The 23848-nt window shown below is 46.3% G+C and overlaps 4 protein-coding genes across 4 annotated transcripts; 3 read left to right on the top strand and 1 right to left on the bottom strand.

Annotated features, from left to right (window-relative positions):
* The first annotated feature begins 20 nt into the window (after positions 1-20).
* LOC308070202 (proto-oncogene Mas-like) lies at positions 21-10353 on the top strand. Its single transcript, XM_080403757.1, has 2 exons — positions 21-4395; positions 7747-10353. The coding sequence occupies exon 2, from the start codon at positions 7768-7770 to the stop codon at positions 8713-8715; it is 948 nt and encodes a 315-aa protein (XP_080259883.1). The 5' UTR covers positions 21-4395; positions 7747-7767; the 3' UTR covers positions 8716-10353.
* Positions 10354-10436: 83 nt separating this feature from the next.
* On the top strand, positions 10437-19809 carry LOC308070198 (proto-oncogene Mas-like). Its single transcript, XM_080403752.1, has 3 exons — positions 10437-13084; positions 13523-17050; positions 19142-19809. The coding sequence occupies exons 1-2, from the start codon at positions 13033-13035 to the stop codon at positions 14527-14529; spliced, it is 1059 nt and encodes a 352-aa protein (XP_080259878.1). The 5' UTR covers positions 10437-13032; the 3' UTR covers positions 14530-17050; positions 19142-19809.
* Positions 19436-21712, bottom strand: LOC308070197 (mas-related G-protein coupled receptor member X1-like). Its single transcript, XM_080403751.1, has 2 exons — positions 21057-21712; positions 19436-20849 (listed from the first exon to the last, which is right to left on the bottom strand). The coding sequence occupies exons 1-2, from the start codon at positions 21700-21702 to the stop codon at positions 19831-19833; spliced, it is 1665 nt and encodes a 554-aa protein (XP_080259877.1). The 5' UTR covers positions 21703-21712; the 3' UTR covers positions 19436-19830.
* Positions 21337-22864, top strand: LOC308070200 (proto-oncogene Mas-like). Its single transcript, XM_080403755.1, has 2 exons — positions 21337-21470; positions 21658-22864. The coding sequence occupies exon 2, from the start codon at positions 21708-21710 to the stop codon at positions 22683-22685; it is 978 nt and encodes a 325-aa protein (XP_080259881.1). The 5' UTR covers positions 21337-21470; positions 21658-21707; the 3' UTR covers positions 22686-22864.
* The last annotated feature ends 984 nt before the right edge of the window (positions 22865-23848 follow it).

Below are 23848 nucleotides of genomic sequence, written 5' to 3'. Positions count from 1 at the left end.
GACAAAAGGGGTACGTAGGCAGGGCTGTGCAGTAGCCAGTGGAAGAGAGTCAGCTGGGCTCCATCTAGGAGAACTGGCAACCAGTGGTTCAGAAGGGAGTGATCAAGAGATAAATGATCAAGGAAAACTACATTCCTGGATAATGGCGGATGGGAAGCTCCTAAGCTAACACAAGGTGTATATTTTTGAAAAGATTGAAAAGATATGACCTGTTCACAACAGGCAGCTGTGTCCCTCTTGGTAAGGCCCCTGACACGGCCACCAAATGACATTTTATAGTGGATTACATCTGCCTCATTCCATCTCATTGACTTATGTCACACAGGCACCTATATCTATATCTGAGCCAGTCATATGCACTCTTTTTTCTTGCCTTTGCAGAGCAATTCACAACCAGCCTAAGGTGTCTCCCTAAAGGTGCGATGCATTACATGCTGGAGCTGCTGATTTATTTCTGTTGACTCTAAGAAGATGACTAGAATGACTAATTCAGTACAGGATTCCCACAAGTTGTGTCTTACCTCTAAAAGTATCTTTTCAGGGACAGACTAGAGGTATATGACATAATGCAATCAATTGCAAAATAAAATAAATAAATAAATACAATGTGGACTGCTAACATTTCAAAAAGAATGAGAAACATCTCCTTATTGCAAGGGTTTGTCCGTAAAATCTCAGGTGGTTAATGGGAAACAAAATAACAAAACAACCTAATCTAGGACTACAGAACTCGCTCTGTACATGGTTTCAGCCAAAGACAGCCATAGACAATTGATAACTTTATTGAGAATTTCTTTTTGTGTGTTCACATTTGTTCAAGAGGAAAGGAAATGAGGAAAAGCAAAGAAGAAAGGAAACAAAAAAAAAAAAAAAAAAAAAAAAAAAGAAAAGGAAAGAAAAGAAAGGACCCAGAGAAGCTGGAAAACTTACCTCCTCTGCGTTTGGAGATCTAATTTTTTGTGCAAGGACTGTATGATTTTATCTCCTCAACACCTGCCTTCCCCGGTAAGAATGTGCTAGAGCACAGAGTCTTTAAAGAACATAGAATAGCTTCTGGAAAGCTTCCAACGCCTGCTTAGGAGGTCGCCTTTATTGTATAATCCCACCTAATTTAATTTCTTGCTTTCCTGTACTGCAAGTGCGTCTCAGTTTCGAGAACTGCCTTGATGGGCGGTGAGGGTAGCCTGGCTGGGCCCTCCTGCACTGACTGATGCATTCACAGCCCAGCAGCTGAAAGAAGGCTGAGAAGAAAATGGTTTAAGTAGCACTCTTTAACCCTCTCCAAGGAAATCTCCCACCTCAAGGGCTCTTGGGGCTGGAGGAAGGAGCCTTAATGAGGGCAAGGCATGAAAGGAAGGGGTAGAGGAGAAATTAACTCTGTCCTGACTGAAAAGTTTAAGCAAACATACATTAAAGTAATATCAGTCAGTGATAATGATCTTATGAAGGCGTTTTAGGATTTCTACGGTAGAAAGAACAGCCCATGGATTAGCTGCACAATAAACTGAACAAGCATGTGATGTGACCTAGTCCAGTTAACCCTTTCCAGAGTCCTTCCTTAAGCCACGCCTTATGGTTTTCCCAAGTGCAGAGGCCCATTAGATCCACTGCTTTGGCTTTATAGCATTGTGAGGAATAAACCAGTTCTTTTAAAATTTTTTGTGGTCCAAGAAGAAAACATATGAAAAACAAATCTACATTAAAAAATCAGAGAGATTTCTAGCAGTAAGGCGAGAGGCACCATTTTCTGGGGCTGGCAAAGGTTTCCCTGTCACAGCAGTCTTTTTAAGGGCAGGTTAGGCACACTTGGTACTGGTTATGCTTAAGTTTTCGCAGAGGTGGAAGAGGGCCTAGGTTACCTCTTGATGACGCTTCAAGCAGTATTTTGCATGAAATTTCATCACTGGCAACCCAGTAAATAAAGCGTCTTGCAAGAACTTGCATGTTTCAGCAAAAGTCAGCAAATTACAAAGTTAAAAAAAACCCTTTCTTTTACCAATCAGGAAAATGAGGGAGGAAGTCAGCTATTTTACGTCTTTGGAAGACAGACATAGACCTGTTAGAGTGGGTCTGGAGGAAGGCCATGAAAATAATCCAAGGGCTAAAACAGTTCTCCTATGAAGAAGAGCTGAGAGAATTCAGCCCAAAGAAGAGAAGGCTCCTCAAAACATTCTTGTGGCCTTTCAACATAGGAAGGGGGCTCATAAGAAGGACAGAGAAAGGCTTTTCAACAGGGCCTGTAGTGACAGGACAAGGGGCAATGGTTTTAAACTGAAAGAGAGTAGATTCCGATTGAACATATGGAAGAAATATTTTTATGAGTGTGGTGAGACACTGGCCCAGGCTGCCCAGAGCAGCTGTGGGTGCCCCATCCCTGGCAGTGCTCAGGGCCAGGCTGGACGGGGCTGGGAGCAGCCTGGGCTGGTGGAAGGTGTCCTTGTCCCTGGCAGGGGGGTGAACTAGGTGATCCTTAAAGTCCCTCCCAACCCAACCATTCTATGATTGTATGCAATCTTGCTGTCAAGAAGAGCCTCATCTTCCTTAAAACTTCTGCAGCCAAAGGTGAATCTATGAAATGAAATGCAGTAAAGCAAATGGATATGCCACTGCTCTGAAGTCTACTCTGTATTTTTAGCCTCTGACTTATGGGTGTCAACAAATAGTTTCATTCACTGCCCATTATTTTGTTTTGTACCCATTTCTTGAAATTTAGAATGGCCCAATAACCACCAAGGTAATGTAACCATCTCCCAACACAGAATGCCAGCAATTCCATGCAGTGAGAATGGAAATCCCCAAATTAATGGGGAGGTTAAATACTGCTCTGGGTTAAAACTAGTCCTCTAACTTAAATACCATCTTACAGGGTAGCCTTGAGCCCTGGCTAGGTTAATAAGGGTTAACAGCAGTCATTATAGGAAACAGAGCATTGGGTAAGAAAGTAAAAACAGTCTGACAATCTTTGGGAAAGGAAGAGGAACAACAACTGACAGAAGAAGCTAAAGATGAACCATTGGATATCTGGCCTGCTAAGCTTATTTGGGCCACACCTTCCAGTTTCTGTACGGGCTGACACACATGGCAGTTATTTGGCTAGCATCATACTCATCTTCTTTTGTTTCCCTAGCCAAATGGACTAGCAGAAGTAACCTAATGCACAAGCCTAAATCAAGAGTTGCTGGTATCTCCTGTTGCAAAATAGTACCCTATGAGGATGTGCTCGCTGCCAGAAAAGGAGAAAGCTGTTTCCTCCATTTTCACTCCACATACTTTGGATCTGGACACCATGGTGGTGGCAGCTCATGCTCATGGAGGGACTGTGCGTGGTGAGAAGATGAATGAAGTGTTGTGGGTGGGTAGTGAATGCTGGCAAGGGGCTGTCTTGATAAAGACATGAGGTGGTGAAGAGGTGCAAATTTAATAGTGGGCAGGATGGGGCTGAGGCACTGTTTGGGGGAAAGTTGTGAAACTGGAAATAGAAGCATGAGGCTGGAGGCTGTCTTGAGGGATTTTGTGAAATCGGAAGTGCCTGAGGTGTGGTGAAGGACTGTGCTGAAAGACAGTATGAAGTGGCAGGTAATACTGTGGGGTGTGAAGTTGCATTGAAAGAGCTCCTGACGTCAGAAGTGGGCATTGTGTAATGAAAGCAGCGCAAGCAGTTTGTGCAGTTGGAGCTGCTGAGCTGTGGTAAGGCTATGGAGTTTGGGTGGATCCTCGTCCAGGAAAGATAGTGTGGAGCAATAGCATGGCAACTTGTGTCCGGAGCAGCTGTGGGTCAGAAGAGGACACTCTGTGGTAATGCGTGTGTTTGGCAGGGACAATAGGTCCTTGGGGGATGAAAATTTGTGCTGAGGGAGGTTGTGAAATCGTCAGCAGGCGTTATAGAAGAGGACAGACAATTTCTCAATCTATGTGTCCCAGAGTAGCGGTAAGACATCCCCTTCAAGGACTGTGAAACTAGAGCATCTCAGGGACACACGCAGGAAACAAAGCATCAGTGCAAGAGGCGAGGAGTAATTTTGTACAAACTGTTCTTGTTTGCTTTCCACTGTAAGACTGGCTGAAGAAGGGAGAAGTAGTAAAAAAACACATTTCCATAGCCGTGACAGTGACAGGTTCCGTACAAAGAGGGAAGGGGGAAGTGGTTCAAATCTAAGTGACCACACACAATAAACTAGATATTTCCCCAAAAGAGTGATTGGCTGGCTGTCAGATGTCACGTTGAAATGACCGTGGCTTTTAAAACAGTGTCTAACTAGCCCAGCACTACAGTATGACACAAGAGTTTTATCTGGACCATATGTCACAGAATACAGGTGACATTTTTACCCGGCGGATCCATACCAGGCGGCTGCTGCAAATCAATCACTGAAATACCAAGGAACCCACAAAAAGGTGAGAAATTCTTGAGTGGTAACTTTGCTATTGCACTCTGTCTAATGCTTTCTGTCATGCTCTTGGAGACATGGTGAAGGGAAGGGAGGAGAAAAGAAAATGCAGGAAAAGAGATCAAACATTTTCTTCTGCTGGTTAGAAATTCACTGTATGTAAGAAATTGTCTCGATCATTTTCAAGATAAGAAGAGCTTCATTATGGACACCCTTTTCCATGAACAAGGCTATTGAATTGCTCTAAATACACCTCTGTAATATGTCATTATTCAGAGACATAGCATTAGCAGTTTTGACCTTAGAGGATCGCTTAAAATTAGCCAAGAAAATAAAACAGCATGACTTTCTGTCCATAGCCTAATATGTCTTTGTGGTGTCAAGGCTGTTCAGACTGACATCTGCCACAAGAACTACATGCTACTCAGCAGGCAGACCACAGGAAGGATGTTTAATCTCAAGAGAGAAAAAGACCACCTAGACTCAGTCTGCTGCTGTTTGATGCTGCTTTCAATAATTAGTTTCATTAAGGAAGTAGACTCCTGTCTTGAATGTGTCTTGGAGATAACAAGAAAGCAACCTAAAGCAACAGTAAAATATATGGGAACGGTGAGTGACTTTTTCAGTATTCTTTTCCATGGTCTACAGAAGTCAGAGAAGGATTTCTTCACTTCCATTACAGTGGAAGGCAAAATTATTGATGTTTTGTCATTTATCCACAGGGCATCCATTACAGCCATATCTGTACCTGACAGCCTTTATGCATATATGATCAGTGACACAGGGCCATGTCATTTAACATTAGGAAATAGGCTTGACAAGCTGAAGTTAGAAAGCTAATCTGTCATTGTGTGAATGCCCAGTGGAGAGAGATGTACTTCTGGAGAGTCAGTTGCCTTCTGGAGACGACTGCAGCAGGGAGATAGAGTAGCCCCTTTCCTAAAATGGGCACCGGGTCAGGACGCCAAAGTAGACTTAGACAGAGCTTAAGTGACACTTAAATGTTCATGCCCTCTTCAAATCAATTGGAAATTTGCTTCAGGTTACACAGGTAACTTGTAGCAGAGATAGTGTAGTACTGGGTCTTCTAAAGGCTGGGAAACCATTTAACCACTGCGTCTTCCCTCCTCCTCACAGCATGCTTGGTTCATAGAATTAGAAGCTGCTCCAGCTACTTTTTGCTGTGAATCAATGTCTGATAATTTGCTGCCACCCCAAAAGCAAGTAGTGAGGAAGTGGACAAAGTCATAAGGCTGTATCTTTTCAATTTGCTTGCAACAGATGTTCAGGGAAGAGGTAGCCTTGCTAGTGGTGTTGGTCAGGCAGTATACTGCTCTCTCCAGCTACAGAAAGGGAAGGTGAGTTTGAACTTAAGAATGCTCCTGTTGTGAAACTGTGCTACAACAGGGATTCTGTACATTCTGAAGAAGATGATGGTATTTGTTTTCCACAGTCCCTTTTAGTATGTACTAAAATTCTTTCTTTAGAGGACCACTAGGGTCTTAATGTTAGAAGCATTCGAGGTCCCGTAACAGCTGAGCGTGAAATCATCCAGCTTCCTAAAAAAGAGTATGGTGCAGTGTCAGAAGTTCCCTGGCTTCAGTCAGCCATAAGGGCTTCACATCCTGCATGCCCTGGTGAAATTAAGGGTGGAATTCGCCTCAGCTAACTTAAGCTGTCCACACACTAATCCTCTTGCTGAAGCTGACACTCTGCAATGTATCTGCCGTCAGCGAAGGCAGGCAGGTGACTGCACACCTACCTAAGACATGTATTTTAGAATAAAATACATTACCATTGGAGGTGCTCATAACCCTCCCGTAATTCAACCAGCAGCTCTAAAGGCAATGTTAGAGGAGATGTTTGCATTTTTAATGGCAAAAGATAGGTGTAACGGTCGCAGCTGAATTCCCAACCAAGCACTGCTGGCATAATGTGGCCAGATTGTCTCCATCGCTCCAGGCCATCAGCTGGCCAGGGAAATCACCTGCATCGTGCATTTATCTTGCCTCTATCCAAGCAGCACTGAACACAGTGTGCCCAGGGTGCTGAGATGAAACAGTAATGATTCAATCTGTCATATTTTGCATGTTTATAGAAGTCTGCCTTTGTGTATGCTGCAGCATTTTACAAAGAGAGAACAGACTATTCATGCTGGTTAGATCATTCAATCATTCATATCTCCCCAGCTCTCCCCATTTTCACTTGTTCCTCTCTTTTAACTATCTCCTGCTGTCTTTCATGACACTTCTCTACCTTCCCATGTCACAATTAATAACTGGTGGGGAGAGGGGAAAAGAGTCATGCTGTTTGACCTCGTCAGACAAAAATAAAGGTGTGAAATCTATTTTTTTTACTCCCCCCCCCCTTAAGATTTCTCATCCAGATCTCAGTATCACAGGCAGAAGAAGCAGAGTGAACTGCCTCAGGGAATGGGGTGAAATAATTATTTGAGTCATAATTCCAGTGTCCTGTGAGGATCAGACATTTTGTCCCAGATATGGTTCTTCCAGTTTCTCTCTGAGAATGAAGTTACTGAAGGGCTGACTGTGTCAAGCTCAGTTGTTTATTGTCTGTACATAGGGCTCAATAGAACAAGCCAACCACACTAAACTACATCAACATAAAAAACTACCAGCTATTTTGAGTACTCTCTACCATGTTTTCTGGGCATATGCATAGGACAAAACTCGATCAGCTTTCATGCTGAATAACTTCTATGCTGATTGCCCAGCACTTTCACACACTTTTGGCAAGATTCCTTTCACCTAATCCTAGCTATATGAAGCAAAGACAGTTATTGCAGAGTTGTTAATACTGGGTTCTCTTTGTATTCAGAAAAGGGGCACTTTTCAGACATTAATCTAAGCCAGGGGTCCTCAAACTATGGCCCACGGGCCAGATACGGCCCCCAGGGTCCTCAGTCCGGCCCCCGGTATTTACAGAAGCCCCCTGCCCCACCCCCGCCGGGGCTTGGCGGGGGGAAACCAAGCAGCCGCAGATGACTGCCTGCCACTTCATCTGCGCGCCGGCCCCCTATTTAAAAAGTTTGAGGACCCCTGATCTAAGCTATAATTGCTTTTTTAAGGTATTTGTTTACCAATACTGACTGCAAAAAGGACCCTCAATAAATGATTTTTTAAAGGGAGAAATAAACTGCGATCTAACTTTTCCTACATGTCGTATAGAGTTTCGCATTAGATACAAGGCCTCAAAGGTCTGTGCTCCAGGATCAGACAAGGCAATACCTCTCTAAATCAAGCTTTGGCTACAAAGTACTGGAATTCCAAATACATCACCAGGTCACCATGAAGGAAAGTCACACTGTAGTTACCATCTCTCTCCTCCCTGCTTACAGGTCTGTCTCAAATCACTCATAATGAGTACTTCAGCTCCATCAATCTTCCTTCCAACTGCAGCCAGCCAGGCTCATGGGACTAATCAGAGTGTGACTGTGGGACAGCCATCATACACGGTCCTCAAGTTCATGGAGAGCTTCTGCCTCATCAGCGCTGCCTGCGGCATGGTGGGAAACGGCATGGTCCTATGGTACCTTGGCTTCCGCATCCGGAGAAACCACTTCACTGTCTACATCCTGAACCTGGCCGCCGCCGACTTTGGCTATCTCCTCTGCATCGCCATTGAGACGGTTCAGTACCTGATGCAGTTCAACGTTGGGGTGCAGTTTGGGATATTCCTCTTCCTGGATCTTTTCATGTATGGGACCGGCTTGTATCTCCTGACCACCATCAGCATTGAGAGGTGCCTGTCTGTCCTTTGTCCCATCTGGTGCCGAAGCCACCGCCCAAAGCACTTATCCGCCATCATCTCCGGCCTGCTCTGGGCTCTCTCCCTGCTGCTGAACACACTCGGGTACATTCTGTGCACCGTTCGCCGCTCTGCCAGGACCTGCCAGCTCCTGCTCATCGCCATCGGATCCCTGGACTTCCTCTTCTGCACACCCCTCATGCTGCTCTTCAGCCTCACCCTCTTCCTCAAAGTCAAGTGCAGCTCCCAGCACTTCCGAACGGGCAGGCTCTTCACCATCATCATGCTCACCATCCTCTTCTTCCTCATTTTTGCTGTGCCTCTGAGCATCCTCATCCTCTTTGACTTCTTGGGCTACAAATTCCTCTACTCCCCAGAGATCGGCTTTGTGCTGTCCTGTGTGAACAGCACTCTCAACCCTGTCATTTACTTCCTTGTGGGGAGCTACAGGGATCGGAGGATCAAGTTCACCCTCAAGCTGGCGTTCCAGAGGGCCTTTGAAGATTCAGATGACAAAGACGAACAGGAAACCCGTGACACAATGACTATGTCCTCCTAAAACATCGCTGTGCCTAACACAGTAACACTGGTCTGGAGCTGAAGGCCAATAATTTACAGAATTTAAGAACTCTGAGGTATTGGGGGAGGTTTACCTCACCTAACCTTCAGTATCTTCGTTGTAGATCTCTACCCTTTAGCTAGTTATTTTATATTGTCTCTGTGGTTGATGAAAACACACAGGTACTTGGACCACAGAATTCATCTGACCTGTATTAGGACCACATTGAAAGTGCCTATTTTTTTTCAGTGGCCATTAAATGATTACAGTTTGGTAAGGTGAAATGTCTTGGTGTCTATATTTAATCAAAGAAATCCCACTCAGAATTTGCAGTTCACTCAATAAATCTCTGCCTTTCAGAGCACACTAATATCAAATTCATAAATTCTCAGTCACTTTTTACTCAGATCTCTGAAGATGGGAACCAATCCTCCTCCTGTTGAAATCAACCGCAAAATTCCTGGAAGGAGAGTGTATCTCTCTCTCTCTCAGTTTTAAGTACCTGTATCTCAGCAACACACACAACCTTTTGAGGCTCACAGGCTGCACAATTCTTTGCTTCCTAATATGACCATTTCAAATAGTGAAATAATTCATGCCCTAGAAGTTCCTTTCTTCTATTAACTGGGGAGGTTTCCATGCCATAGAATTGTGATGTAGTAGAACAGGTCTCCAACCCCACCAACTTGCCTTACAACTTTATGCGAGTTACAAGCCCCCTTTTCTCATGTTTCAAAGAAATACAGGGCTGGAGTTGCATATTATTTTAGCTTCTTCCAGCCCAGGACAAATTAACTGCATCTAGCTACAACATGCATTGGATTTTTATTTTCTTTAAGAAGGACAGATAAGAACCTATGGTTTCTAACATCTCTTCTACCAATAGAATTAAAATCAAGGATAGGGAAAAAATAGGAAACAGAAGGAAGATAAATAAATACCACAATTTGCAACAAATTTTTCTCTAGACCCTATCCCTTGAGATGCGAGATGTGATTATTTGAAGTGTTGTACTGACATTTGCTCTTTCAACCTGAATTGACAGAAAAAGGCAACACAGGTCTAATTTTCTTTGAGAAACCTTGCAAATTTCCCCTTCATGCTTTCACCTGCAAATATTTTCCTAAAGGGAAGCTGCATTAATCTATTGTTTATTATCTTTTTTTTCTGTTTATTTGTCTTTTTACTAATTTTGAAAAGCACCTAAAAGCAAAACAATAGTGGTTCACCCTAATGTCTGTAGTTGCTCTTTGCTTCCTGTTTATAGTTCCTGAAAGCTGAAATCTGAGTTCCATTTCTACTCTTCCTTAATTTTTAATGCTATTGTTCTGTAATGTACATATAGTTGATTCAGATTAGGTCTATGTCATCAGTTATTTTTAGTAATTTTTTTTTCTTCTAATTTCTACTGCTGAGGGGAAGAGAGCACCCATTTATCAGAAAACATGTTTAAAATGTTTTCCTTTTAAAATCTGTAATGATTTTATTGTTAGAAGAACCAAAACATTTCCATTATTATTAAAAATACCAAAAGCCTTTTTTTAAGAAGAAAAAAAATTGTATTTAAAAGAATTATTATGCTTAGAAACAGCCATCAACTGATAAAAACATACAGAGTATAAACTGAAAAAACCCTTTCCATCCTGACAGTTTGTCCTTAAACATACCCATCATGAAGACATGTGGCACTGAATGTGAACATATTTTACACGTCACATTAATGTGAACATTTCACATCCAACTCTGGACATTTAAAAGGTGATGCCTGCATACAAACCACTATTGTCGACAACCTCAATCATCCATGGTAAAAGACAAGCATTCTCAGGAATGGCATTGCAAGATATTTGCAGTGTATCTCCTGTGGTCCAAAAGAAGTCAGTGGTAGGAACCGCAAGGAGATGGGGATCATTTGCAGGCTTTTCCAGCCTAAACTAACACCAAGATAGTCAGCCCAGCCTGCCAGGGAGAATGCTCTCAGCACCTGAACTACGTTTGTCCTCTGAATTGCTCGTAATCTCTCTGGAAGGATGCCAGGGCACCCAGAAGATCATCAGTCGGGCACGAGAAGGGTACATTCCTCAGGGACCATCAACACCCTGAAAAAAGCCCACATTTCTGCTTCCCTGGGGACAGAAAGGAGACAGGCAGCCCAGGCCATAGGTGTTGAGTGTGCTCCTAAACGTGGTCCACATGCCAGCAGCATGTGATGCCTGTGAGGAATGGCATCACCTGTTCCCTGAGGGCAGCAAACCTAACTCCACTCCTCTGAGGAGTCCCTCGACACCAGAGTCTGAAATAATCTTTATTTTTGCATTGATTTCAGCAGAAGGCACACACATTACTGTTGGTATTTCTGCAATGCGATTAAAGCCTGGAGGAAAGGATGCATATGGGCATGTAGATGCTTCAGAACAGTCCAGTTTTCACCACATGCAGGGGAGTGAAGGATTTGATTTAGTTCCCTTTCCCAAGCCTCTGTCTCCCAGTAATTACCCCTACCCTCCCCTTCAAGCACCTACCCCATTCTCCATTCCAAGAGCTTCTACAACAAGACCACTTGCCTCCCTCACCCCAGCCTACCTCAAACACACCTCAAAGGAGCAGCCTTCCCTTTGCAGCATTCCCCAGCATCAGCTGCCAAATTTCTTCTTTTACACCCTTCATGGAGATGTGGCTTCATGCCACAAGAAGGAAGAGGCAGCAGCTAGTAAGAGAAAGCTACATCCTCTTTGGGAGTGTCTGGATCAACTAACTGGGTGTAGAAAAAGGGGCAAGCACCTCTAGACACCTGTTCTTTGCACTGGTTAGGTATTGCACCAGCTCATAGCCAAGTGGTGTCTTACAACCCACAGAGCAACTTGGGATCAGGCACAAAGAAGAGTAGAGGAGCTAGAACAGTGCAAACAGCTTTGTCAGGCCTTGCTGGTAAGATCCAAGATACATTATAGAAACGCTTCAGGCCCTACAGCTTGTGTGCTTAAAAGCTTAACTGTTGGAAAGAGTCACCCATTCCTACCCTGGCCAGAAAAAGACAGCACATCAAAGCAAGTGTCCATAGGCAAGAAACTGTAGATAAAAGACTTCGCTCCAATCTTAAACTCTGTTTAATTTTTATTTTAATTTAATAAGAGAGGTGACAAAGTCAGGTAATCGCATCATAAAATTTGGATCAGCTCTGCTCAAAGGCAACTCCTGACTGCAGAGGCAGAAAAAGATCCTTGCTTCTTCACAGTGTGACACCTGAAGACTGAGGGACATTTGTCCCCCTGGAGCCAACACCTGCCCTTTTCAAAACTTGCACAGCTACATTATTAAAACTGCTTTTTTCCTCTCCATTTTATAAGTGGCACACAGCAAGTTTCTTTCCTGTCTTCAGTATTTCTGTTAATTGCTATGAAGAAATTGCTGTTTACTACTCTTCTAAAGTCCCTTTCAGCTCAGGCTTTTGAAATACTTTATCTCTCCAGGGTCAGAGGTGAGCAATGAGTCATCAAGGAGCTGTAAGAGCCCTGTGCAGTTTAGAGAGGCTCCACTTACCAGCAGGAGAAAGAAATAGGCACCTTTTTACACATACTGTGAAAGAAAGGCTCAGAAGCGTTCCAGGGCGGAAAGTGAGGGCTGTTCATGTCCAGAAAGAATTGCTGATGTCTAGCACTCAGGGGATGAAGGCCTTATTCTTTAATCCATCTCTCTCACCCAAAGTATGTTGGACAAGCCATTTTTCTTGGGGTCTTGGCAGGATTTGGGATAAGGCGTTGCACAGGAAGTGAATTTTGAAGAGAACATTGGGAAAAAGGATACTGTCCCTCAGACTAGTCCAATCTAACCCAAGTCTGATTTTCCAAGAAAGACAAAACAAAATAGAATACCATTCCTCTGAGCACTTCCCACAATCTCTACTAACCGCTCATTTATACATCTCTAGCATAAAAGCATTTGGCCCCAGCACAAACGCACAAAGAGCCTTTCACAGATGCAAGCAATATCCCAGAGCATTGCTGGCAATGGAATCCCTGGCAGGTAATTTTCTCCCCACCTACTGTAGGAGCAACCAGAGAAGTGGAGCAGAAATGTGAAATTGCCTCACAACATAAAACCCCCAAACCATTCTCATCTGCTGCTGATTTCATCCCATCCTCCCCATCTGCACAGCGAAAACACTCTTTCCTGACAGTATCTACTTCATTACATCACAGAAGAAGACACAAACTGAATCTGCAGTCTGAAACAATTCCCCGTCTTTTCCACAGAAAGTGTCTCCCAGAAGATCCAATGGGATAAATTAGAAGCCAAGAAAAAAACACTCTAGAGTGGATGCCAGACCCCAGTTTCCCTGAGAACTCAACCCAGCTGCACAGGGCAGAAGGTAAGCATTTGAGGACCGGATTCAGGAATGCCTCACCATCCGCATATTTTACAGTGTTCTTTGCCTCTGGTGTGATGTTTTCTGGCCCTCTCTCACAGCCACACACACACACAGAGTCACTAGGTAGTCATACCCTCCCTATCTCCCTCTGCTGTGTCTGCAAGTAGCAATGTTTTCTTCTGCTTCTTTTTCTTTACTCTGTTGAACGGTCTCATTCCTTCTTCTTCTGCATGGATGCCAAACCTAGCCGATGTCAGCCTCTCCAAATTCCTGCATGATTTTGCCCATCCTCAACATTTTGCATCTTGCTAGCTGTTACCTGCACAGATAGTAACCATGCACGCCCCTTGAGAGCTATTTATCCCAAGCCATAAAGCTGTAAGAATAAAAGCAATATGTCAGTCACTAAATGCCCTCTGGATCTTCTCTGATCCCAAGAGAAACAAGGAAAACAAGAAACGAGAGAGACAGAAAGGAACGTATTTACTTTGGGGTGTTTCATCATGGCTGAGGAGCTTATAACACCCTTTCCCCAAAGCAACACAAGCCAGGCTCATGGGACTAATCAGAGTGTGACTGTGGGACAGCCATCATACACGGTCCTCAAGTTCATGGAGAGCTTCTGCCTCATCAGCGCTGCCTGCGGCATGGTGGGAAACGGCGTGGTCCTATGGTACCTTGGCTTCCGCATCCGGAGAAACCACTTCACTGTCTACATCCTGAACCTGGCCGCCGCCGACTTTGGCTATCTCCTCTGCATCGCCATTGAGACGGTTCAGTACCTGATGCAGTTCAACGTTGGGGTGCAGTTTGGGATATTCCTCTTCCTGGATCTTTTCATGTATGGGACCGGCTTGTATCTCCTGACCACCATCAGCATTGAGAGGTGCCTGTCTGTCCTTTGTCCCATCTGGTGCCGAAGCCACCGCCCAAAGCACTTATCCGCCCTCATCTCCGGCCTGCTCTGGGCTCTCTCCCTGCTGCTGAACACACTCGGGTACATTCTGTGCACCGTTCGCCGCTCTGCCAGGACCTGCCAGCTCCTGCTCATCGCCATCGGATCCCTGGACTTCCTCTTCTGCACACCCCTCATGCTGCTCTTCAGCCTCACCCTCTTCCTCAAAGTCAAGTGCAGCTCCCAGCACTTCCGAACGGGCAGGCTCTTCACCATCATCATGCTCACCATCCTCTTCTTCCTCATTTTTGCTGTGCCTCTGAGCATCCTCATCCTCTTTGACTTCTTGGGCTACAAATTCCTCTACTCCCCAGAGATCGGCTTTGTGCTGTCCTGTGTGAACAGCACTCTCAACCCTGTCATTTACTTCCTTGTGGGGAGCTACAGGGATCGGAGGATCAAGTTCACCCTCAAGCTGGCATTCCAGAGGGCCTTTGAAGATTCAGATGACAAACAGGAAACCCATGACACAATACCTATGGCCTCTTAAATTTCTCCGGGTTTTTTGCCCAATCACCTTTTTGGATGGAGAAAGAAGGAAAAAGAGAGGAAGAACATAAAGATTCCTTTGGGCCCTAGATCCCGGGGGTGGAGGAAAAAGTGAATATATAGGTCTATTTTTGGTCTATACCAAGCCACATTGCTGGCCCCATTTGTTAAGCCAAAATATAAATGCACTTCCATTTATTTGGGCTCCTCCACAGTAAAGCGTGAGAACTGTCTTTGTGGCTAGCTTACTTTGCTTACTGTAACTCTATTTGGTGCCAAGTTTAATAAAATTTTTGCTCTCAGCTGTCAATCTAGAGCTGACATTTTAGTTCCTTTTACATCAGCTTTCTCACTTTTAAAGCCATTGCATTGCTCACATAGTGTCAAAAATTCCTTCTCAAAAACATTTTCAAAACAAATTATTTTTGGCAATAAAGCATAAAAGTGATCTCCCTCCACCCCTCAACTTTTATTCTTTAAAAAAAAAAAGATATTGAAATCAATTGTTCAAAAAGAAACATGGAAGCAGGCATGCCCACAGTGTGTTGGAGACCAGGAGAGCTATGTGGGAGCTGTGCTCCCCTCCGGATGTTCTCCTCTCCAGATGTCTGCCTGGATACTGTCCCTAGGGGCTCATCAGAAGGAGCTTGCCAAAACCACCCTGGCCACAAACTAAAACCCTTCTCTTAAAGAAAAGGAGTGACACAGAGGCATGACATAGATTTTTGTGGAGGGAAAAAAATGAATGAAGGGATGAGTTTCTGGAGGAGATGGTGGTGCAGAAGAGCTTCAGAAACAGCTGAGGAAGGCACACACTGTACAGTCCTGTGCAGTAGAGAAGTCTCCATAAGGTTTAGCAGCAAAAGGTGTTACCTGGCTGCAGGTGCAGACTAGACTTTTCAGACCCTCTCTCCTAACATCTGCTTCAAATCCCTGTAGGTGTCCTGTGAAGCCCTGGCCAAAAGAAATCTAGAACATCTTTTGTGGAGTCACAGGGGAAGGCACAAGGTGTTGGAGAGCACAGGCAGGATTAGTGCTGGCCAAGGACATTCTCTTTCTGAATGTACCTTTATGGCACTTATTCCTCATTTTTACTCCTTTCATGCACCTTCAAAACTCACTTGCATAGCAACAAAGGGGCCTTTTCTCCATTCTTCACACACAGCTCAGGCAACTCAGGGTGCTCCTCTCAAATAGTGTGACACATCCCTGCAGTAAAGCTGACTGGTCACAGAAATTCGAGTAGAGTTAATTCAAGGAATTAAGCCAAGGAAAGAGCTGGGCCAAGGCTGTTGCACAGGCTCTTGAACACTCTACATGGCATCTGCCATGTCAAACTTAATCCTTAATATGCCGTTCCCCTTGTTTTTTCCTTAAGAGAACAGATGTCATCTGAGACTAGAACTAAAATGCCAATACTATTTAAGATGTCAAAATTACCCCAAACTTCAAAGTACAGATACTATTATTCTGCTTTTTCTACTCATTTTAATAAAAGTGCAGCTACATCTCCCCTGGCAGTGAACCGGACAGGAATTTGGAAGGTTTAGAAAACAAGGCAGAAAATTTTAGGGCATCCAAACAGAAAACATACCTTTGTCAAGGAGATGAGCTAAGGACAGAAGTGAAGCAGTCATGGTAGTGAGAGGTGATTTTTTGTTATATTAAACTAACTAAACTTAGCAAACTTCAGGTTAAATATATTCTGAGACCAGTTTCTCTGAGCTCAACCTGATGACACTGCTCAATGAGGTGACTCCTCCACCGACTCTGCAGGAGCTGTCTCCTACCTTCAACCTTTGTTTTACTCTTCAGAGGCTCTCCATAGCACAACAAACCCCTTCAACCTCTTGGGTTATTCCTTACAGGGTAGTAGATTTAAAAAAACGATGCTGCTCTTTGCAGAAAGAAAACCTCTGCATGCAATGTGGTGATCAGCTAAACATCTAATGGGCTTGATATATGCCCTGAGGAGAACATCAGGCAGGAAGGTAGTGATAAGAATGTAGATCTCTCTTAGCTGATACAGCTCTGTGTATGCTTTAGATCCTAATGAGGGGAAGAGGGAGAAAAATCTGGAGCAAAAATGAACAAATCAGAAAATCTGATGTGAAGACAGACTTACATGTATCTTCATTGTCAAAACATATTGCTCCACACAACATTAGACAGCATGGACTTGGGTGGGTGGACTCAACACTGGACCAAAGAGAGGAATTGTTGATGCCAAAATGCCAGTTCCCCTCAGGGCTGATGGGTGACTGCTGTTGCGCGTGACTTTGTACCACTGCTGATTTCACAGTTTTGAAGCAAGAGGAGAAGCAGCTGATTGCACGAACCAGCAAGAGGAAGCAGATGGGCAGAGGTGCAAACCAGCACCAACAAGGTGGTGGTGGTGGTGGTGGTGGCGGAGCTGAAAATGTCAACCTGTCAAAGATGACAAAGCCAAAAGGAATGAGAGGATGGAAAGCAGCCCAAACATTAAAACGGCACCGGTACCTAAGAGCAGAGACACAGCCTAAGTGAGCTCTTGGCCATGAACAGGGAGGGAACACACAGGGTTCTGGCTGACCTTAAGTAAAGGGGCTGAGGGGGGGGGGGGCGGGGGCAGGCTGAAGAGAGGGGAGAACAGAGGAGTGAAAGAATTAACAACAATACATTAATTACAATGTGTGAAATTCAGCTGAAGACCCTGGCTGCCCTTCCTTCCAGACTGGTACCTCAGAATTTCTCGAATTCAGTGTCTGGCCTCCTCCAGCCTCTCCTGACAGAGGTTCCAGGCGGTGGCAGTGGTACTGGAGGTGGCACTGGAGGTGGCAGGCGCCGTGCATGTCCCTCAGGTGGGGACCAGAGTGAGGACACCCAAAGTCGGCCGAGTACAATGATTTATGTGTGTGTGTGTGTGTGCTGGGTGTCGGTGGCAAGCTGCTAGTGGTGTGGGCTGCAGGGTCCCCTCTGAGGGAGCTGAGGGGCCGCCCTGTGCTGGGCACAGCCGGCTCTGGCCGGTTCCAGCCAGTTCAGCCTGTTCCAGCTGGCTCCGCAGGGGCTGCAGCTGAGCCCTTCAGGGGAGGGTGTGGAGCTGCTGTGGAAACGTGTTTGAAAATGGGCAGAAAACACCAGAGAGGCAGAGGAGAAGGGGAAAAGAGTGAGGAACAGTGAGGAGAACAGTGGGGGCAGGGAAGGGGGCACGGGTGCTGCTCTGTAGCTGGGGTGTTGCATTTCTCCATCAACTTTAAAGAGAATTGAGGACTGTTGTGTTCTGACAGTCTGCCATAATACATCAATCACAGAATCACAGCACGGTCAGGGCTGGAAGGGACCCCTGGGGGTCACCCAGCCCACCCCCCTGATGAAGCAGCTCCCCTAGAGCAGGCTGCACAGAGCCGTGTCCAGGCGGGTTCCAACGTCTCCAGAGAAGGAGACCCCTCGGCCTCTCTGGGCAGCCTGGCCCAGGGCTCTGCCACCCCCGAGGCAGAGAAGTTCCTCCTCACATGCAGATGGAAGTTGCCGTGTTGCCGTTGGTGCCCGTTGCCCCTTGGCCCGTCGCTGGGCACCGCTGAAAAGAGCCTGGCCCCGTCCTGCTGGCACTCGCCCTTAAGGTGTCTGTAGGCATTGATCAGAGCCCCTCGGTCTTCTCTCCTCCGGGCTGAGCAGCCCCAGCTCTCCAGCCTTTCCTCATCAGGGAGATGCTCCATCCCCTCATCATCTCCATAGCCTCCGCTGGCCCCTCCCCGGAAGCTCCCTGTCTCTGGAACTGGGAGCCCAGAAATCCCTGTACCTCAAACCTCTGTCGGAGGAAAAGTCTCATTACAAAGCTTTCCTCACTGGCGTTTCCCCATTTGTCCCCTTTCTCTCCCATCCTGTAAGAAGCAAAAGGAAGTAAGAACCTTCCTACACTGAGGTCTGTATTTTCTGGCAATGTCTGCCCTTACCCAGGCACCAGCTTGGAGCTGCCGCATCCCAATGTGTGTGTGGAAAACAGGGAGTGAGAGCGTGGCCAGGGGGCTTCTGGTAACACAGAAATGGAATGGGTGGGAACCAGATATATAAAAACAACAAGCAAAGATGTTATTAGTATTAATAAAAGAACCCCAAAATCATTCCTGTCAGTGCCTGGGCCTGAACCAGGTACTGTGGGGAGTCTGACGGGAGGTCAAGGCACATTGACTCCACAACCCTAGTGGCTTTTCACTGGGAATTTTCCCCGCAACTTCCGTGTGACTGTTTTCTGATTTACAACCAGTCGCTTGGAAGTCTAGTATTTCCCAGCAGCATCCTGGGTGGAATCTGTCACCTCTGGATCTCGAGGGACCTTTCACAAAAAGGCTGTCTTTACATCACCTTAGACTGAAGGAGGAATAAGCTCATGAAATCCAGTTTCTTCTAAACACAAATCGAGTTTTAGGGCACTCAGCTATGCTCATGACTTCTAATCTTCTCTGAGCAGAGGAAATGACTAATGGAAAGAAACTTTGGAAGATAAGAAGTATAGAAATCATCCTGTTTTGCTGACAGATACTCCTGTTTTATATAGATTGTTTCTGTCCTGAATATTAGCACCTAATTAATTGTTTTGGTTTTATTGTTTTCTGTTCTTAATTGATGGATCTCAGGGGACATTCGGCAGTATGACTTTCTCTGTCTTAAGACACATCTGGTTACATCAGCCCTTCCTTAGGATGTGTTTCCATCATAGCTGTGCTTTGCATTAGAGCAGCAACATCACCCATCATATGGGAAGTTCCTGATAAGAAGGAGGGATCTGAGAAAAGCCAGGAATACTCATTGCACAATGTGTGGTAACGAAAATAATACTTGAATTGCTGTCAAAGACAGCACTGAGTATAAGGCAAATCATAATAAAAATAAACAAAGGGGGAAATGAAGACAAGAAAATGGGGACTGGATCAGATAAATAATTTATTTAAGACACAGGAAGAAGCTTCAAGTCAGTGTGTGCTGAAAGAGGACAGAAAAGCCAAGTTTATTTTAGAACAGCTAATTCCAGCTGTTAGCCTGAAATTTCACAGCTGTGCTGGCAGGTGAATAAGACATTCCCCAGTGATTCCAGTGGGAGCAGGACCAGCCCCTGTGTGACTCACCCAACTGCAAATCCTTTGTCATGCACGGAGACGGAGCCCTGCTGAGCAGTGCTGCGCTGGGGCTGTGCTACATGCCCCCCGCGAAGAAGAGCTGCAGCATTGATCCCATTGCAGCAGGCAGGCACCAAGTGCATGGGGATCTCCATCCCCCAGGCTGCCTGCAAGGCTCCACATCTCCAGGTCTCCTCACCAGCAGTGCCTCACACAGTGGTCTCCACCATAGTGTCCTCAGGCATGTGGGTCTCCTCCTCAAACACCTGGTGAAAGGCAGCTTTCATGGAGCCTTGGAACCAGCACTGCCGGCAGCTCCCCACCAGAAAGTAAATGACTGGATTGATGCTACAGTTTAGCAATGCCAGCAGAGAAGATGTATCGTCAGGAAATGATACATGTGAACTTGGAAGATAGAGGAAAAACTCTGCACTGAAAGGAATACCAAAGGCAAAGAAGACAATCACACCTAGCAGAACAGTGACATAGAGTTTCCCTGAATGTCGTCTCTGTGAACCACATCGCAGTTTGATGAACACGGACAGGTTGAAAATCAGCATTGCTAAAGACAAAAGCATGAAAATTGCCATGGCTACACCTGCAAATACTGTCTCGTAGCTTTCAGAAAAGTTAAAGCTAAGATACATTGAGAAAACAAAAAATCCAGTGATAGCCCAGAGCACCCTACTTACAACACCTGACAAGTGCTCTGGGTGGTGGCAGCGGTACCAGGTTGGGAAGAAGACTGAGATACACCGCTCCACGCTGATTGCTGTCAGGAGACCCAGGCTGCTAAGGTCAAAGAATTGGCACAGAAATTCAACTACAAATACAAAATCTCTGTACAAAGAAATAAAATTATACAAATAAGAACAATTTTCTGTTAAGCTCAAAATTGCCAACATGAGCAGAAAAAAGAGGAGATGCAAAGAGAAGTCAGCAACAGCTAGATTTAGGATGTAGACAATGAAAGGGCCCTGCTTCATGTGGAAGCCCAGGAACCACATGACTATCCCATTCCCCACAAGTCCACAGAGAGAAATCCCCATACAGACACCTGCAAAGACCAGCAGTCCGTAAGGTAGTCTTGAGCATTCGTATTCGATACTTTCTCCGTAGTCCACATATCTAGAAGTCGTGTAGCTCAGAGAGAGGTCTGTTGTGACTTTCTCCTCCATGGCAAATGACCCTGCTCCAGGTAAACGCCTTTTCCCTCTCTCTCTGCCTCCTAGGGGACATGAGGAATCACAAGGAAATAAGGGGAATCAGCATTCCCACCGCTCACCATCTTTCCCCACAACACCAGACCTCATGCCAGCCCCAGGCTGCGCCAGGAAAGACCCTGCCCCTGCCATACCCAGGACAGGCTCCCATCCCTCCAGCTCTGTTCCTGGCCAGGAGGCATCTCCCCCTTTTCCCTTCCACAGCCTCCTACCTCCTGGTGCTCCTGGGAACAGTGCTGCTGCTGGAGCCTGAGCACACGGGGCCTCCAAGCTCACCAGGAGGAAGGGTCTGGTATGCCAGATACACACAGCAAAAGCCAGAAGCCCCTCACATGGTGTGACAAAGCAGGAGGACCACAGGAGAGGAAGAGTGTGACGTGGCCAGCTCCTGCTGACAAGATCACTGTTTGTGTGACATGTGAGGGGAAGCTGAATGTGATGAGATTGTGAGGGGAGTCTCCAGACCACGGGACGTGATCTCTGGGCAAAGGTCTGCTCCTCAGGCACGAGGCCCAAGCAGAGTGAGGTGGCCACAGCAACCATCACCAGACCCTTCCTCCTGGTGAGCTTGGAGGCCCCGTGTGCTCGGGCTCCACCAGCAGCACTGTTATCACGAGCACCAGGAGGTAGGAGGCTGTGGAAGGGAAAAAGGGGAGATGCCTCCTGGGTACGTACCATGCCTGGGTATGGCAGGGGCAGGGTTTTTCCTGACACAGCCTGGGGCTGGCATGAGGTCTGGTGTTGTGGGGAAAGATGATGAGTGGTGGGAATGCTGATGTCTCTCATCTTCTTGCGATTCCTCATGTCCTCTAGGAGGTAGAGGGAGAGGGAAAAGGCGTTCACCTGGAGCAGGGTCATTTGCCATGGAGCAGACCGTCACAACAGACCTCTCTCTGAGCTACATGACTTCTAGATATGAAGAATCTCAGGCATTTAATCAGTCTCAGTGCACACCAGGAGACAGCAGGTTATTGATAATCTCAGGTGTCTGTATTGGCATTTGCATGTGTGGACTTATGGGGAATGTGGTTGTCGTGTGGTTCCTGGGCTTCCACATGAAGAAGAGCCCTTTCACTGTCTATGTCCTGAACCTGGCCATTGCTGACTTTTCTCTGCTCCTACTCCTTGTTGTTAAACTTATATTTCGCTTGGTTACAACAGTCTATTGTATTTTCTCATTTCAGCATGGTTTGACTGATTATATCCTGATGGATCTGTTTCTGTTTTGGTATTTTGCCAGCATGTATCTCCTGACAGCAATGAGCATAGAGAGGTGCCTGTCTGTTTTGTTCCCACTCTGGTACCGGTGCCGCCGCCCAAAGCACTTGTCAGGCATCATGTGTGGGGTGCTCTGGGCTCTTGCTGGACTTTTTGTTTCTTTGGTTTTCGTTAGTTGTTATGTGTCTCTGAGTATAAACTGTACACAACTATTGCGAAGTATAAGCATTGTGAATTTTCTCATTTTCTCTTTATTCCCATTCCTTTCCAACCTGTCCCTGTTCATCAAACTCCAGTGTGGCTCACAGAGACAACACCCGGGGAAACTCTATGTTGCTGTCCTGCTCAGTGTGATCTTCTTGTTTATCTTCGGGTTTCCTTTCAGTGTGGTGATTTTCCTTGATCCTTTGTATTCAGACCTGTTTTACCTTCATATTTCTTACCTGCTGGCATCACTGAACAGCAGCATCAATCCAGCCATTTACTTCCTGGTGGGGAGCTGCCGGCAACGCCGTTTCCAGGGCTCTGCAAAGGTTGCCCTCCGTCGCGTGTTCGAAGTGAAAACGATGAGTGAGGAAGGGAGCCACATGCCTGAGGACACTATGATGGAGACCACTCTGTAAGGCTTGGAGATGCAGCACCTTGCAGACAGCCTGGACGATGGAGGCATGAGGACATGTAGCACAGCCCCACCGCAGCATGCTCAGCGGGGCTCCGTCACTGTGCATGGGCTGTATTCCCCATTGCAATGATCCTCATTGCCCTGGCCCCAGCAAATAAACTCTACTCCTTTGGCTCAGCAGATGAGTTTTGTGGGGATTGGGGTATCTCTTGCCTGGGGAAAGTCTGATGTATTGGGCCCTGGGGGAGCTCTGGCCATCTCTGTTGTCCAAGCGAGGCAGTGCTCTGCAAAAGGGATTGCAAAAATGGGCAATCCAAGGGGATCACAGGGGTACCTCACCAGCATGACCACACTCACGCTGGAGTAAAAGGCTGAGTGAAGCAGAGGCAGTTGCTGCCATGGGAAGCAGCAGTGCAGCTCACCCATAGGGTAGGGCAGCCCCCTCCCCACCCTGGTTCCCTTGGCATGGAGACACCGCGGTGGCAGAGCTGGCCATGCCACCACCTCTGCTGCTGCCCTGCTGAGGAGTGGAGGGTGAGGACTCCTCGGAGAGTAACTTGCTCCTGGAAGCTGAGTGGGGTACCCTCACGAAGAGGGACTAGCTGGGAACCCACCCTCACCAGAATCCCCTTCCCAGCCTAGCTGAACCCCTCTGCCTTCTCCGGGGCTGTGTGGACTCTCCCGAGCAGGAGCTGGAGCCCCAGGCTCTGCTGCTCACCCACACCCCGGGCTCGGAGGGCTGCAGGGGCACATCCAGCACGGGGCTGGTGGTGATTTCACAAATATCTGCGGGTCTGATGCCTCTAGATGGCAGGAGAGGGGTGAGGATCGCGCGGAGCATCCTTCATCTTTTTTAAGAGCCGGTCAGCAGAGCCGGCCCTTGCGCTTGCAGCTGATGGAAAGAGAAAGAAAACAACATCGTGTCGGGCTGCAGAGCTGGGGAAGAAGCAAGAGCAGCCTTTTATGGGGATTTGGGGGAAAAAATGGGAATTTGTCACACTCTTTAATTCCAGGGTTAAATCGTTCTAAGAACGGTACAGGCTCGATCGTGCCGGGGGTTTACAAGTGGCACGTTCCTGGCACTCGTGTTCATGCCAAGTTCATGCAAGGTGTTGCTTTCCAGCTGTGCTCCAGGGAAACATGGCTTTTTGCAACAGACTACGG

Source organism: Falco punctatus (assembly GCF_963210335.1).
Source record: "Falco punctatus genome assembly, chromosome: 10".
Lineage (NCBI taxonomy): Eukaryota > Metazoa > Chordata > Aves > Falconiformes > Falconidae > Falco > Falco punctatus.
The sequence above is the reverse complement of the archived record's forward strand: the minus strand, read 5'-3'. Positions and strand labels throughout refer to the sequence as shown.

Coding starts and splice junctions, on each gene's coding strand:
- LOC308070198 (XM_080403752.1), top strand. CDS start 13,033: ATGCCAGACCCCAGTTTCCCTGAGAACTCAACCCAGCTGCACAGGGCA. Junction 13,085..13,522: donor CCAGCTGCACAGGGCAGAAG/GTAAGCATTTGA, acceptor TCTGATCCCAAG/AGAAACAAGGAAAACAAGAA.
- LOC308070197 (XM_080403751.1), bottom strand. CDS start 21,702: ATGACCCTGCTCCAGGTGAACGCCTTTTCCCTCTCCCTCTACCTCCTA. Junction 20,850..21,056: donor GTTCCCAGGAGCACCAGGAG/GTAGGAGGCTGT, acceptor CATGTCCCCTAG/GAGGCAGAGAGAGAGGGAAA.
- LOC308070202 (XM_080403757.1), top strand. CDS start 7,768: ATGAGTACTTCAGCTCCATCAATCTTCCTTCCAACTGCAGCCAGCCAG.
- LOC308070200 (XM_080403755.1), top strand. CDS start 21,708: ATGGAGCAGACCGTCACAACAGACCTCTCTCTGAGCTACATGACTTCT.